This window comes from Heterocephalus glaber, unplaced genomic scaffold, assembly GCF_053883595.1.
Source record: "Heterocephalus glaber isolate CG9 unplaced genomic scaffold, H.glaber_assembly_v1.0 deba00001497, whole genome shotgun sequence".
Lineage (NCBI taxonomy): Eukaryota > Metazoa > Chordata > Mammalia > Rodentia > Bathyergidae > Heterocephalus > Heterocephalus glaber.
In genome coordinates this window covers 1,338,261-1,351,812 of record NW_028258320.1, presented here as the reverse complement: position 1 = coordinate 1,351,812, position 13,552 = coordinate 1,338,261, and the positions used below count along the sequence as shown (strand labels likewise).

Sequence of the window (13,552 nt, the reverse complement as noted above, 5' to 3'; positions counted from 1 at the left end):
TGGCAGTCTTCACCACTCCAGCTGAAGGAAGGGACCCCCGCCTACCCCACACCAGGCCAGCAGAGCCCAACTCCGGAGTCCAGGGGATGCAACGCCCCCCCTGCTGTGGCCGTGACCTTGGCTTGACTTCTCGGCTGGCACACTCTGAAGTCTATCATCTGATCCACTTTCTTGGCTGTAATCTATGAGCTGCCAGTGTTTACTTGGGAGACTGTCTGGGAGCTGGAAGGGAAGGAAGGTAAATACACCAAAGCCCAGCTGAGTAAGCAATAGGTTCTGTATTTTATTCCCAAGAAATGATATCTTCTTTTCCCAAAAAAGAGGTGAGCTAGACTCAAAACAGGCTGCCTTCAGTGGCAGCTATGGGTCACACCCTAATGTCCAAAACAAGTCAACAGTGGTGTTTCTGAGATATCAAGAACAGTAACAACAAATTAAAAAACAAACAGAACTCAACAGCCCATTCAGCATGTGGTGAAGCAGTCTGGTAAGTACCCTGAAGCAGCCAGTGCCGAGTCCTGCTGGGGCTCCAGTGAGGACAGTGGGCCACCAAGGAAAACACGTGACACCGGGCCTCCTAGGGCAGTCTTGGTCCCACGTGGCCTCTCAGGTGACGTCCGCATGGGCCAGGTCACGCGGGACAGACTCCTCCAGCCCACCTTGAGTCCCGTGCCGGAGCCTCTCCGACACCACAGCAGTCTTCATGACAGCCTCTTGGCTTTGGAAAGGAACACAAGGAGAAATAAGGAGCCTGCGTCCCTCCCCTGCCTCCCCGCTCCCTCCCCTGCCACCCGAGTCTCTTTCCCCCAGCAGCCTGAGCAAAGGGAGAAAGGGCAAGTCAGACCACGTCTCCCGGCTCAGGCTGCTCCCACTGGGCAGGCCGAGCTGGAGGTGGCAGGCACTGCCCTATCAGCTCCAGCAGTGACTGCACGCCAGCCGACCCCCCAGTGCTGGTCTTCACCTCAGGACAACACGGGGGGCAAGGACAGCAGGAGACAAAGGAAGAGAAAAGGAGTGGTAATGGAGAAGAACAATCTTCTAAAATAATTCTGTTCACTTTCTATCCCTCCATATTCTGTAAAGCATACATTTTTGAAAGTCAAAATCTTAGACAGTGTTACTTACACACATAACCCCTGAGCGCAAGCGTGTGGCGCCCTCACGCGCCCCACCCCTGCTGAGAGCCCTTTTCCCTTAGGCAGAATGTCCTGCACGTCACTGGGGGGGTCCTCAGTTCCCTAAGGACAGGACAGCGTGCCTTAAAAGCCCCTGGTGACCCCGAGCTCTTTTCTGCAGCCACTCTTCCGATTGTCCCCGTCCCTGAGTGAGACTGTCTTCCGGAAAGAAGACGGCCAGTGGGGAAAAGGCTTCCAGGGAGACTCTGCCGGCTGCCCCTCCCCACATCTGCACCCTCCTCTCACTCCACCGGAGCTGGTGGTGCAGCGGGGGTCCTCCAGATGCTCAGCACTCAGTCACAGAAGCTGTGGCTGGCCCCTTTCCCGAGCAGCACACCGGTGAGCTCTGTCCAACACTAGAGCAGCAAGGGAACTGGGGCTGTGGTTTGAAAAATCCCACATTGAAAATCACTGTTCTAAAGAACCAATGTGGTCTTCTCTCTAGATCTTTTGCCTTTTTTTTGCTAAACAGAACCCAAAGAAACTGCTAGAGAAAGGCAAAAGTACTAAGAGTGTGGCGCTGGGGATGTAACTCAGGGGTAGAGCACTTGCCTGACGTGCGCAAGGCCTTGGGTCTGCTCCCCAGGACTGGAAAAAAAGAAAGTGACAGTGTTAACATGCCTGTGAAGCAACCGCCTACTACCGAATGAGGACAGCAGAAACGGGGGAAGGGCCTCCACTCGTTCCCTTCAGAAGAAATCCCATGTCAACATTCCAGAAAGTCACAATTATCCATGGACCCGAACTCTGAATGTCTCTGAATGTCTGAAGCTTTCAAACAGGAAATTTGAAGCTTCCTATCAATGATTCGACCTGAGAATTCACTCCTGAGAATCTTCTCCACCTGGGGACCAGGCACACTCATACCTCTGTCTTCTGGCCCCCGGAGTTTATATGACATCAGTGAACAGTCACGAGGCGCCCCTCCCCCACTGGGGCCTGGAACTTCACAGGGGCGCTGGGGGTGACATGGGAGCACACAGGGGTCCCCTCCGAGGGCGTGGAAGAGCAGTTCCTGCTCTGGGCCCTGTGGCAAGTGTCAAAGCTGGCATATATACCCTTGCCAGTCCTAGTTTCCAGTTTCTGTATTTGGTCCTTTTTAAACATTCGCACACTCTAAGGATTAAACCAGTTTCCAATACGCAAGCAGGGCTGCTTCTGAACTGAAGATTTTCTCCAAACCCACTGCAGCCCAGTGCAGCCAATGCTGGCTCAGGCGGGTCCTTCCCTATCTTTGGGCTCAGCAGCCCTGTCTACACCGAGAGAAAACTTCAAAGGTGCACTCATTCACTAACTGCACACATCGAGACAGCTGCCAGAACTGTTCTCGGCAGGTGCTTACTGTCCTGTGTAGCACCCTGTACTGAAGCAGCCAAGAGCGACTCTCTTTACCCTTGGAGTCTGTGTTCACTTCAACAACTACCTCTGTGTAAGGGGTGCAGAGGCGAATGGGGACACAGGCTCTTCTTTCCAGTCCCAGTGCTACTTGGTAACCCATGCATGTAGACAGTGGGCTGGGCACAGACTGCAGCAGTGTCACCACCCCGACACAGACCCGGTACCCTACAGCTCAAAGCTAAAAACCTGGCCCTGGACAAATCCAGATTCCCAGGTCACGACTCCTCTAAGGGAAAGAGGAAGAAAAATGCAAGCATCACCAGGGCCTGGGGAATGCTTCCTAAGCCTTGGCCTTCTCCTCCAAGTCTTGCACCACGTAAGTGCTCTGTCTCATGTGGGCAGCAGGGCAGGAGTGGGGCAAGTCACTGCTTCCAAGTTCCTCTGTGCTCTGCTTGCAGTTTCTTCTGCTCAGAAAGCCCCTGCTAGGGACACTCTAAGGCTGTTCCAGGCACCTCCTCCGCAGTTCTCTGCCCATCTCCACCTACCCAGGTCAAATGAAGGGGCCCCAGCTGGAGAGCACATCACACCACCCACTCGCTTGTCTGCCTCCTCTGCCGGACAGCGTGTGCTATGAGGCTGGGCCAATGCCTGCTTATCCCTCATCCTGATGTCTAGTGCAGTGGCCCTATGGGTGATGGGAGGTGAAGAGGAAAGCAATGGGAGTTTTCCAGAGCACAGGCCCCTTGGAAGTGGAACTCTGTGGTGACGCAAAACCAAGCACAAAATAAAGCACACAGGTGCCTCTGAAGTGGGAAACACTGGTTCCAAAGAACTGAGCAAAGGCCACTGCACCCTGCCCCAGGCCCCAGGTGGCTCAGGGACACTTCCTGCTGTGATGAGCTCACTGTCTCCACTCTGCTCAACACCCGAAGCCGCTTTCACACCACAGTGCCAGCAGATCAGAGCCAGAACCCTGGTCTTACTGAGTGGCTGCCACCCACTGAAGGGCTGGGGGGAAAGCAGCAGCGGACAGAGATCCCACTCTTCTTGGTTTGCCCTTTACGGTCTTCCAGCTCCTCTGGATGTGAGAAAGGTACAACCTGAGACACACATGAATAAGGGTGTCTAGTGGCCAGGGGCACCCCAAGGACAGCAAGCGCCCTGTTCTTTCCTGATGGGCCCATGACGTGCAGCCAGCTGACGTCACAGCTCCATGGCTCCAACACCTTGCAGCATGGGACTGGACTACGGAGGGACTGGCCAGGAGAATCATATCCACCCTGCTTTCATGCACAGTGCATCCCTACCCAACAACTACTTCCCACCCATCAGCTTCCTTGGGCTCTGCTCCAAAACACACTGCAGTTTTTTTTTTTGGTACTGGGGACTGAACTCGGGAGCATGCGCTTTCGAGGCAAGCGCTGGAACCACTGAGCTAAATCCCCAGCCCCATACTGCAGTTTTGCTACCAAGATGTTCAAGTCTCAGGCAGAGTAACTCTGCAGCCCTTCACAGCACAGGTCCACGTGTGTCAAGGCCTCTTAACTGAGCAGATACTTCCAAGAAAGCAGTCCATTTCAGAGACTTACCCAGCCTCTCCCCAGCCCATCCATCGAAACTCTGATGGGAGACTTTTTAGTAAAACCATTAGGGTCCTTAAAGACAGCACAGTAGGATTACATTTATAACTCTTTAGCTACTTCATCTATGACTCTTATAAATAGGACTTGACTTGTATGTGTTTTCTTTAGGCATTCTCCGAATGTGAGTCTTTGGGTTGTACACATTTTATTCATAATTGTCAATTCAACTCAAGATTCATCTTTTGGTTTTTTTAAGAGAAGACCTCAGTATGCAGTTCAGGCTGGGCATGAATTTGTGGCGATCCTCCTGCCTCAGCCTCCCGGATTCTGGGATTACAGGTAGGTGCCACCATGCCTGGCTCCAACTCAAAAGTTTTTACAAAACCCGGACAGCAACTAAACTGCGTCGAGCAACAGAACCATCTAGAGGTCAATACAGCAAGCCATCTGACTATACCTTCTTTTGGGAGGGCAAGGTCAGGCTAGCCTTGAATCCCTGCTGAGCCTCCCCAGTAGCCAGGATTACAGCTGTGCACCACCATCTCCAGCCAGAGGCCACAGTGCCACAAACAGTAATAGCTGTTGTTATTATTTATTTGACTTTCTCACTCCCCAATCAAAAAATAAGTGAAACCTGTTGAAGTCTGGAAGTAAGTCCTTCATTGGGGGGTAGAGATTCTCAGACACACTCACCTTTTCTTTCCCTAATGAGGTCAATCCGTCGTTCTTTCACTTCTGGGCTCAGATTATCCACCATTTTATCAATGCAATTGTCTAGAACGAGGGAGTGGGTTTTGGACTTGATGTCCTTCCGACAAATGGGGCATTCTATCTTCCGCTTCATCCATTCACTGATACAATAGGAGCAAAAGCTGTGGGCACAGTTCAAGGTGACAGCCTACAATGCAAACAGGACACACAAATCACACCTGTCATGCTGACTTTCTCCAAGCTAAAACAGGAGTTAACTTCCAAGGGCAAAGCCGAGTCACTGCAGTTGCATCTGGAGCCTCACAAGGGTATTCCTTCCAGAGATTTTGGAGCTGGAAAATTTGAAGCTTCCTGTTAATGATTCATTTCCTCCTTTTTTCGAGGTCTTAAGCTCATATAAGACCACAGACTTGGTCAGAATCAGGCCCCAGGTAGCTGATTTGCCTGTTTTATTCCCCCAACTGCCAGCTGTGGGTTAATCACTTTGCAAACAAATGCCACTGGATACAAGTGATAAGTGTGTTAATGCTGTGGTACAAATATTGTATATTCCTAATTCTCTTATGAAAAATACATTCACGTCCTGCTAATGCTGAACCAGCACCTCAATTTTAACAGACCAAGGGGAGCTTATATGGAATATTCAGAGTAACAGGCGTTATCATCCCTAAAGAGACTTAAAAAGTGAAATAATATAACAGGCCTCTAAGAGGCTGGGTGTGGTGCTGGGGTATAGTGCAGTTGTAGAGTGATTACTTAGCATGTGTGAGGTCCTGGGTTCAATTACCAATAAGTAAAAAAAAAGAGGCTGAGTGAAAAAGGAACTAAAAGCTGTAACAGGCTAGCTAACCCTATTACATATGTTCAGAAATGGTATCCGTGGGTAAATGGTAAATATGCCTTTGAAGACAGAACTTGTCCTTGAGGGGCTCTTCTGCATAATCCTCAGATTTGGCCAGAGTTCTGCCAGCGGTCTTATCATGCCCAAGAATATAAACTATTCTCTTACACTTCTGTTTTCTGAGGTTCATACATCCTCACTCCTGCTTTCGGAATAGGTGAGCTTTTAGAAGGTGACCAGCAGAACAGGCCGGGCGGCACGGTAAGTGCCAGGCAGGGAGGCTGTGTGTCTCTTCAGGCTGTGCTGACACTGAGGTGGCTAGTGTGCCACCTTGTCCAACCTTCCTCTCCTCATCTTCCTCTGCTGGCGTCCTATATAAGCCCTGTCAGAGCAACACCGAGCTTCTTCAAAGTATGGAATCACTTAACTAGATCTGTTGGAGAAATTATGACCTGACGTCGAAGTGGATTCAGAGCAAAAGAAACAGGTCTGCCCAAGAGAGCAGGGCAGACTTTCAAGAGGGGAAGAGACACAGCCTCCCTGAAGCCTGCCTAAGAAAAGGGACAGTGTGTGTGTTTTCCTCTGCAAAGGAGTTTAAGAACCTACTCTCCAACCTCAGCTTAACACTTGTAGGTAAGACAAACTGGTCACAAACGGTAGAAATTTATGAAAACTAAAACAGCTAGTGTGAAAACACGACAGGATAACAAATAGCAGCCTAGGAGAGAAATGCTTCACTTTCAAAAGGAGCCTCAGAGCCTGTGAAATATATTCAACTTGGCCCCTGAATTCCCAAAGTAACCACACATCGATGACACGCACCGCCCAGTTTAAAGGTGGCACTGCAAGCCTCCTCATGCCATTATTCCCCTTCAGGGTAAAGAAAGAAAAGCTACATCGAGCAACCTCTGTCTAATACTTCACAATTCTAATGCTGTGTGGCCACATTTTTCCCCCTCTTAATCTAAAAACAGATAAAGGCTTTATAGTAGCTAAAATGTCAATTCTACTAAAGAAATATTCAAGAAGAAGTAAGAAAAAAGGACAGTAAAGGGAAAGAACTACACATAACCTAAGAAGAGAGCATCTCTAGAGGTAACTTTGACATCAAATAGCCATAATAAACTCCTGGAAGGATGTCTTCAGGATGTTTCCCTTCAGAAAAAGCAGCGTGGAGAGCTCAAGGAACTTGGGTTGGAGAGTGTGAGGGAGAAGCCTGTACTCGATTACCTCGATGAAGTACTCCGAGCAGATAATGCACTGGAGCTCATTCTCGAGCACATCATTCATGTGGCTCAGAACCTCTTCCTTCTGTGCTTGCACCTTCTGCTTTTCTTCCTGCAAAGACACACACCACCTGTCGCTCGAGAAGGCCACTATGCATGCACAACAGGACAACAGCTGTAGGTAGTGTAGGCTGGGATGAGAGAAGCAAATAGATTCAGGTCTTCATTTCAGGTCAGAGCCTACAAACTGCTGACCTGTGGCCTGGATCCACCCTGCAGACTTGTTTACTTGGCCTTTGTGGTATTAAAAAAACACACACAAGGCCGGGGATTAGCTCAGTGGCCCCGACGCCTGCCTAGAAAGCACAAGGTCCTGAGTTCAATCCCCAGTACCAAACAAACAAACAAAAAACACACATACAAAAAACTGAACTTATACATGTGTTGAAACACATGCCACCCCATGAATGTGCATGCTTTTTACATACTATGTGGCACTTGAATTTTTTAAAAAACTGAGCTTGTCAATATTTGAAAACCAGGATATTTCACACATCAGGACTACGGCCCGGGATTTAGCTCAGTGGTTCTGCTGCCTGCCTTGCAGGCACAAGGTCCCAAGTTCGATTCCTGGTACCAAAAAAAAAAAAAAAATTCCCCTCTGCTAGGACTTCCATGTGCTATGGAAAAATCGTAAGACCTGACAACACCAGCCCACCTTTCTGATGAAGCAGGGAAAAGCTAGAGGTGGGACCACAGTGCTCCTCCCTCCACTGGCCCCGCCACCCCTTTTATTACTGGTCTGACCCTGGCAGGCAGTCATGTGTATAAGGGTTCTTCTGGTGTGAGAGGGGAAAAAATTACATAAACACACTGAGAGGAACTATTTCTACTTTGCAATACTCCTTAGTCTGTATCAGGTCATCTGAAGAAGCGTCCACCAAAGACAAAGGGTCGGAGCACAGGACACAGGTGCCTCACTCCCAGCACTGATTCTCAACAGGGGAAGGAAATAGATGTTACTCTCAGGCAGAACCTCTCTGGCCTTGAGTAATTGTACAGGTTATTTCCCCTGAGGCAAGGAGCAGCCACAATCTCGCTCTTTGTTCACCACAGCAACCTCACGCTGTTGAAGATGCTGAGTCACACATACTACCCAAAGTCTAAACCTCCATCTTCTTTCCAGTACCTTGGTCTGCTCCAGCTCTTTGTTCTTTGCTTGGATGATTGTTTCAAAGTCCTTCTTGCTTCGATTTAGCTCTTCCATCAGGGTCTGATGCTGCAGAGACACAGCAGAGACGTACTCAGCATGGGCCGCACGCCAGCTTCCTCTCAGCCACACAAGCTTGCCTTTAACCAGTGACTTTGCTTCAGGGATCAATGAGTGGACAATTTCAAAATAAAGCCTCCCTTCATTCAGGACATCCTACCTCCCTGCTGCTTCCTTCATGGAAACGGGCAGATAGGAAAGAAGGCTATGAAATCCACTGGTTCCCCTGGAACTAACCCAACCTCGGTGGCAGAGGAAATCAACTCAAGAATTTCCACTGCCTTCCAGAGTCTGACTCTGTATGCTTGGGTCCCAGAAAAGTTCATTTAAGGGCTGGAGATGTGGCTTGGTGGTAGAACACCTGCCTCATCTGCCTACCATGTGCAAAGCTACGGGTTCAATCCCACGTACCACATGCGTGCACGCAAATGTACACAATGTACACACACACACACACACACACACACACACACGCACGCACAAACCAGCCACCAAGTGACTCCAGGAAGCAGCACTTAAAAACTAGTAACTATGAGGCTACTCTCACTGGAAGCAGCTTTTATGAAATAAGCAAGGGGAAATGGGATTCAAGAAAACTAGACGTTTTTATTGAAAAGCTCTTTAACCTATTCATTCTAATAAATCACTACATGCAATTATGGCAGCACTGCCTGAACCTTGCCAGTGCCTTCTACAGGCTGGCGTGTCTAGGAGCTAACACTTCACTGACTGTGGCTATTGGCCTGCCCAGAATGCCAAGAAGTTCTATGTCAGTGAAATATGGTTACAGGCTGGGTATAGCTCAGTGGTAGGGTGCTCACAAGTCATCCCCAAAACTCTGGGTTTGATTCCCAACATCACAAAACAAGACAACAGAAAAGGAAAACAAACTGGGCGTGCTGCACACCATAATCCTGGCACTCTGGGAGGCTGGGACAGGAGAATCAAAGTTCAAGCTCAGCCTGGGAAACGCAGCAATTTAGTGAGACCCTGTCTCAAAATTAAAAAGCAAAAAGGGCTGGGGATGTAGCTCAGTTGCAAAGCCCTGGGTTCAATGCCTAATACTGCAACAACAACAACAATAACAACACAACAACAACAAAAAGGAAAACACAATTTATGGGTTTCTTCATGCCTAAGCATAGCAAGTATAGCTTATACTTAAAATCTTACCTTAAATCCTTTTTAAGAGAAGACAGAGTAAAAGTAAACTTTTCTAAAAGTCATTAGTCAAGAAACAAAATTTAAAATGTGTAGTTATGTCAGAAGGCCCGGCTCTTCACCCTGTCCATTCACTAAATGTGTGTGTCTTAACTTTCTTGTCTATGAAATGAGAAAAGAGGTGCCCCCCCCAACCTTAGAATGGGTAATAACAGATATGAAAAGCATTCAGAAATGTTTTTAAAGTTCTATGTAAGTGGGCCAGGGTTTTGGTTAGTGGTTTTGCCGGCTGCTGCACAAGCGCAAGGACCCAAGTTCGATCCCTGGTACCAAAAAAAAAAAAAAAAAAAAAAAAATTCAAGCCTAGCCTGAGTGACTTCATGAGACCCTGTCTCAAAAGAAAAAAATATAAAAAGGGCTGGGGGTATAGTCCAGTGCAGTAACCTTGGGGTCAACCCCCAGTACTACAAATTTTAAAAAAGAAGGAAGGAAGGAAGGGTGGGTGAGGGAGAAAAAGAGGGAGGAGAACAAGCAAGGCAAGGCCAGGACAGGAAAGGAAGGGAAAGGAAAAATCATCAAACAAGCAGTTAAATGAAATAAATTACAAGAAGTCTTTTGGGAGAATTTCATTCCTGTGAGCCTTACTCTTGTGTTAAACTGATACATTTTGCTGGCTTCATGCACCCTCCCAACCTGACTGCAGCGCTCTCAGATGGTTTCTAGATGGCCACGGCTCAGGGCTGGTGAGGCTCGGAGGCCCTCACAGGCCCTGCTGGTCAAGCCACAGCTCATATTCACCTCTACCATCCTCACCCTCCTGGAACCAGAGCGGCTTCCCCAGAGATCCTCCCCCAATTGCTACAGGCTCTGTTCCATCATCACCAGAGCAAGCTCTACTCAGATGAAGACATAAGTTCTCACGCTGAGATCTGGCATATCTGTGAGGCTTCAAATCTCCAGCCTGATGGTGCGAGTAGCTGCCACCTGCTCTGTGTGCAGACTGGAGATGCCACAGAGGTGTGGGCTACAGAGCAGAGGCAGCAAGTAGCTGTGTGAAGCCCGGCTGCTTCCCACCTGCAAACCACCATAATCTCCACATAGCAGCAAGAGACAAGTTACCTCCTGCAGAGCCTGGGCCAGCTGTTGCTTCAGGGCCTCTACTTGCTCTTTCTCCAAACCCTGCAAAGCCAAAACAAGATGGAAGGTTTACTTTCAGGGAAAAGGAATAAAATGCAGCAACAGGCAGAGCAAACCAGCTAGTGTGAACATCTGGAAACAACAGGCAACAGGGAACAGGTGGTAAATCCCCCATTTCCCTTCAAGCTGTTGGCAGTGACTCAGGGCTGTCAGCTCAAGCCGCCACTCGGGTGGTCATTGAAAAACCACGTGCTGACATCCAAGCCTCCTTCGCTGCTAATGCCATGACACCCATGGGGACATAAACAGAGAGCTCCTGAGCCACCAAACACCTCACTACATTCAGGTCTGACCTTCCATGCTGGCACTCACAAGCTCTCCGTGGTCCCCGCAGTTCTGGCCACCCCATCTCTTCATTCCGAGTCAGCACTGCTTTTAGCCTGTAAACTACTTTTATCTCTGGGCTTGAGCCTCTGCTCAACCTCCCACGGGGGACCCTCCGGTGTCATCACCAATCTATGCCCAGCTCCTTCCATAAGAACCTCCGGGCTCTTGCTTCCGTAAGAATTACCCACCCATTTAACACCTCAACTTGAAACTGTTCTCCCATTATGTGCACAACACATCTTGTCTAGGACCAGGGACTTAGCTCAGTGGTGCCGCCACCTGCCTCACAAGTGCAAGGTCCCGAGTTTGATCCCCAGTACCCAAAACCAAACAAACAAACATCTTGTCTCAACAGATAAATTACGTTACAAAAAAAAAAAAGATAAATTACATAACGGTAAAAACCCCTTCAGTATTTTTATATCCAGCAAAACTCCTTAGTGTCAGGCAAAATAGGCACGTACACACACACACACACACACACTTGCCAAAAAGAGAAAAAAGAAAAAGAAAAACCAAGGATGAAATGAATTTCTGAACAAACAGCAAGAACAGGATAAATCCCTAGGGCTACATGGGCAGATGCAGCTAATACAAAGAACTACACAGACTTCTTCACTCAGCAACTAATGGATGATCAGGACAGGCTCTCTAAACCAGTCCTTTCACACTTAACAGTCTGCTATAGAAAAGGATTTAGTAGCTATACCTTGCAGGACACAGAGTAGCCATGCATATCAATTAGCAATTATTCTTGCTCCGGAACACACTGCCCTTAAAGACAGTTCTGCTCCAGTGAAGGTGTTACACACTAAACACGCAGGCATAAGCCACCCTCTTAATTTCAAGAACTAGTCTAGGCTAGCTAAGGAAAGCAAAAAGGTGCACACATGCAACCAATGTATACCCTTGAAAGAGCTACTTAACCCATAGCCTTTGATAATGCTGCCAGCTCAAGTGGACGGCAGGGATTAGAAAGATATTTATAAATCACTCAGAAATAAGCCACAGCTACCTTTGGTTGTTCCTTGCCCTGAGCAATTCAAGCAAAAGATAAAAGCTTATTCCCTTCAGTTGTGATTGGCCCTTCTTAGTTCTGAATCAACAATGGGGAATTCTTGACATTCAACATCAGCTGAACAACTGGGTGGGAGTAACGTCTAGCTCCTGCCAGTGGGGAACTGACATTTTGAGCAGGACAGGATCAGCTCCAGCCTAAAGCTCATGCAAGAGCTTGTCATCCAGCCAAATGACTTGGGGATGGGACACATTTGGTGTGAGCTTGACACCACTAAGAGAGTTGTCGTTTTACCTCCTGAAAGTACAAGGGCATGACAAGATGATACACATGTGTTTTGGGGCTCAGAGATTTGGCTTTGGCCACAGAGCAGAGATGGGTATCATGAGGACAGCTACTGGCTTAACAGGCATGTGGTGCGGTTCTGTGGCACCCTGCCCTTCAACCAACTTCTTCCTGAATGTACCTGTGTCTGAGGTGCCTCAGCCCTGAGCTCTGATACCAGTTATGCCCTCGCTGGCTCTTCTGGTCACCTTAGCCCATCTTGGCGTCCCAGTCTGGTCCCTGGCCCCAAAACAGACAGCCCTGGCCACAGGTTCACAAAGTGCCCCCAGGGGGCAGACGTGCTCACTCCTGGGGTACCTGGAGCTGCTGCTCTCCCTGGAAAGTCTTCTCTAGTTGCTCTACTCTCGCCTGCTGCTGAGCCTGCTCTGCGCACAGCTGGGACTGCAGCTCCTGCAGCTCCTGCTCCATCTTTACAATTTTCTTTGCACTCCCCTTCTGGGTTTGCTTTTTCACATTCATAACAGCGACTTGTTTTTCTTCCAGCTGTCCTTTCAACTTCACGATTCTGGACATGGTCACCTTAAACAGCTCTAAGCTGCTCTGAGATGCTGAAGGCTTTGAGGCTTTCTGCTTTTTATTGCAGAGCTCTGTGACTCTTGGGGGCCCAGGGTAAGCACGAGCCCTCGTGGTCTTCTTGCTCGCCTTGAGAGAAGCCAACCCAGGGCCCAAACGTTCGGAGGGCTGACTGGCCACTTCGCCATCCCCAGGCGACCTCGCTGGCTGGCCTGCTTCACCCGACACTTCACTTATTTTGGATTTCAAATGTGAGGGGCCTTCACATCCAAGACCCTCTAATTCATCTACACTACTTTTCCTTTTAGTTCTCAAGCCCTTATTTTTTTCTACCATCTGGTTACTCTTTGGGGCAAGACGAGGGAAAATCCTCTCCCAGTCTTCTTCAGTAACTTCATATTCATACTCTGCACGCTCCTTATTCTGCAGAGGCACCCCAAGCTGGATCTGGTCTCCCTTATGGATGAAATAAAACTTTAACGGCTCCAGACGCTCTCTGTTCAGCCAAACACCATTCAGACTCTGGGGAAAGGGAAAGAAAGGCAAAGTAAGTTTCACAATCTTCCTCCTCTCTGTCCCCCCACACCCAATATTAGGGGTTTGAACTCAAGACCTTCACACTGAGCTACATTCCAAGCCTTCTTGTTTCTTTTTTTTTTTTGAGAATGGGTCTGTAAAGTTGCCCATGTTGAGATTGAATTTGCAATCCTCCTACCTTAGCCTCCCAGAGTGCTGAGATTACAGGTGTGTGCCCCCAGACCCTGCTGATTTTCCTCCTCTTAATGGAATTTCTCTCCTGCTGCTCCAAAACCTTCTGTCATTTCAGAAGGAAAACCACTGAGAACAG

General features: G+C 48.6%; 1 protein-coding gene across 4 annotated transcripts in view; it reads right to left on the bottom strand.

Annotated features, from left to right (window-relative positions):
* Positions 1-259: 259 nt before the first annotated feature.
* The window catches only part of Rnf8 (ring finger protein 8), a 31,175-nt gene continuing 17,882 nt past the window's right edge, over positions 260-13,552 (bottom strand). The window contains exons 3-9 of one of the 4 annotated variants that reach the window (XM_004846659.3): positions 12,490-13,227; positions 10,425-10,484; positions 8,064-8,153; positions 6,879-6,986; positions 4,790-4,994; positions 1,728-1,763; positions 260-718 (exon numbers count right to left, since the gene is read on the bottom strand). In XM_004846659.3, coding sequence (XP_004846716.2) covers positions 702-718; positions 1,728-1,763; positions 4,790-4,994; positions 6,879-6,986; positions 8,064-8,153; positions 10,425-10,484; positions 12,490-13,227 — 1,254 coding nt within the window. In that variant the 3' untranslated portion in view covers positions 260-701. Of the gene's footprint in view, positions 719-1,727; positions 1,764-4,789; positions 4,995-6,878; positions 6,987-8,063; positions 8,154-10,424; positions 10,487-12,489; positions 13,228-13,552 lie in introns of all 4 variants that reach the window. The other 3 variants (XM_087184463.1, XM_013072969.3, XM_087184462.1) reach the window with 3 other exon arrangements.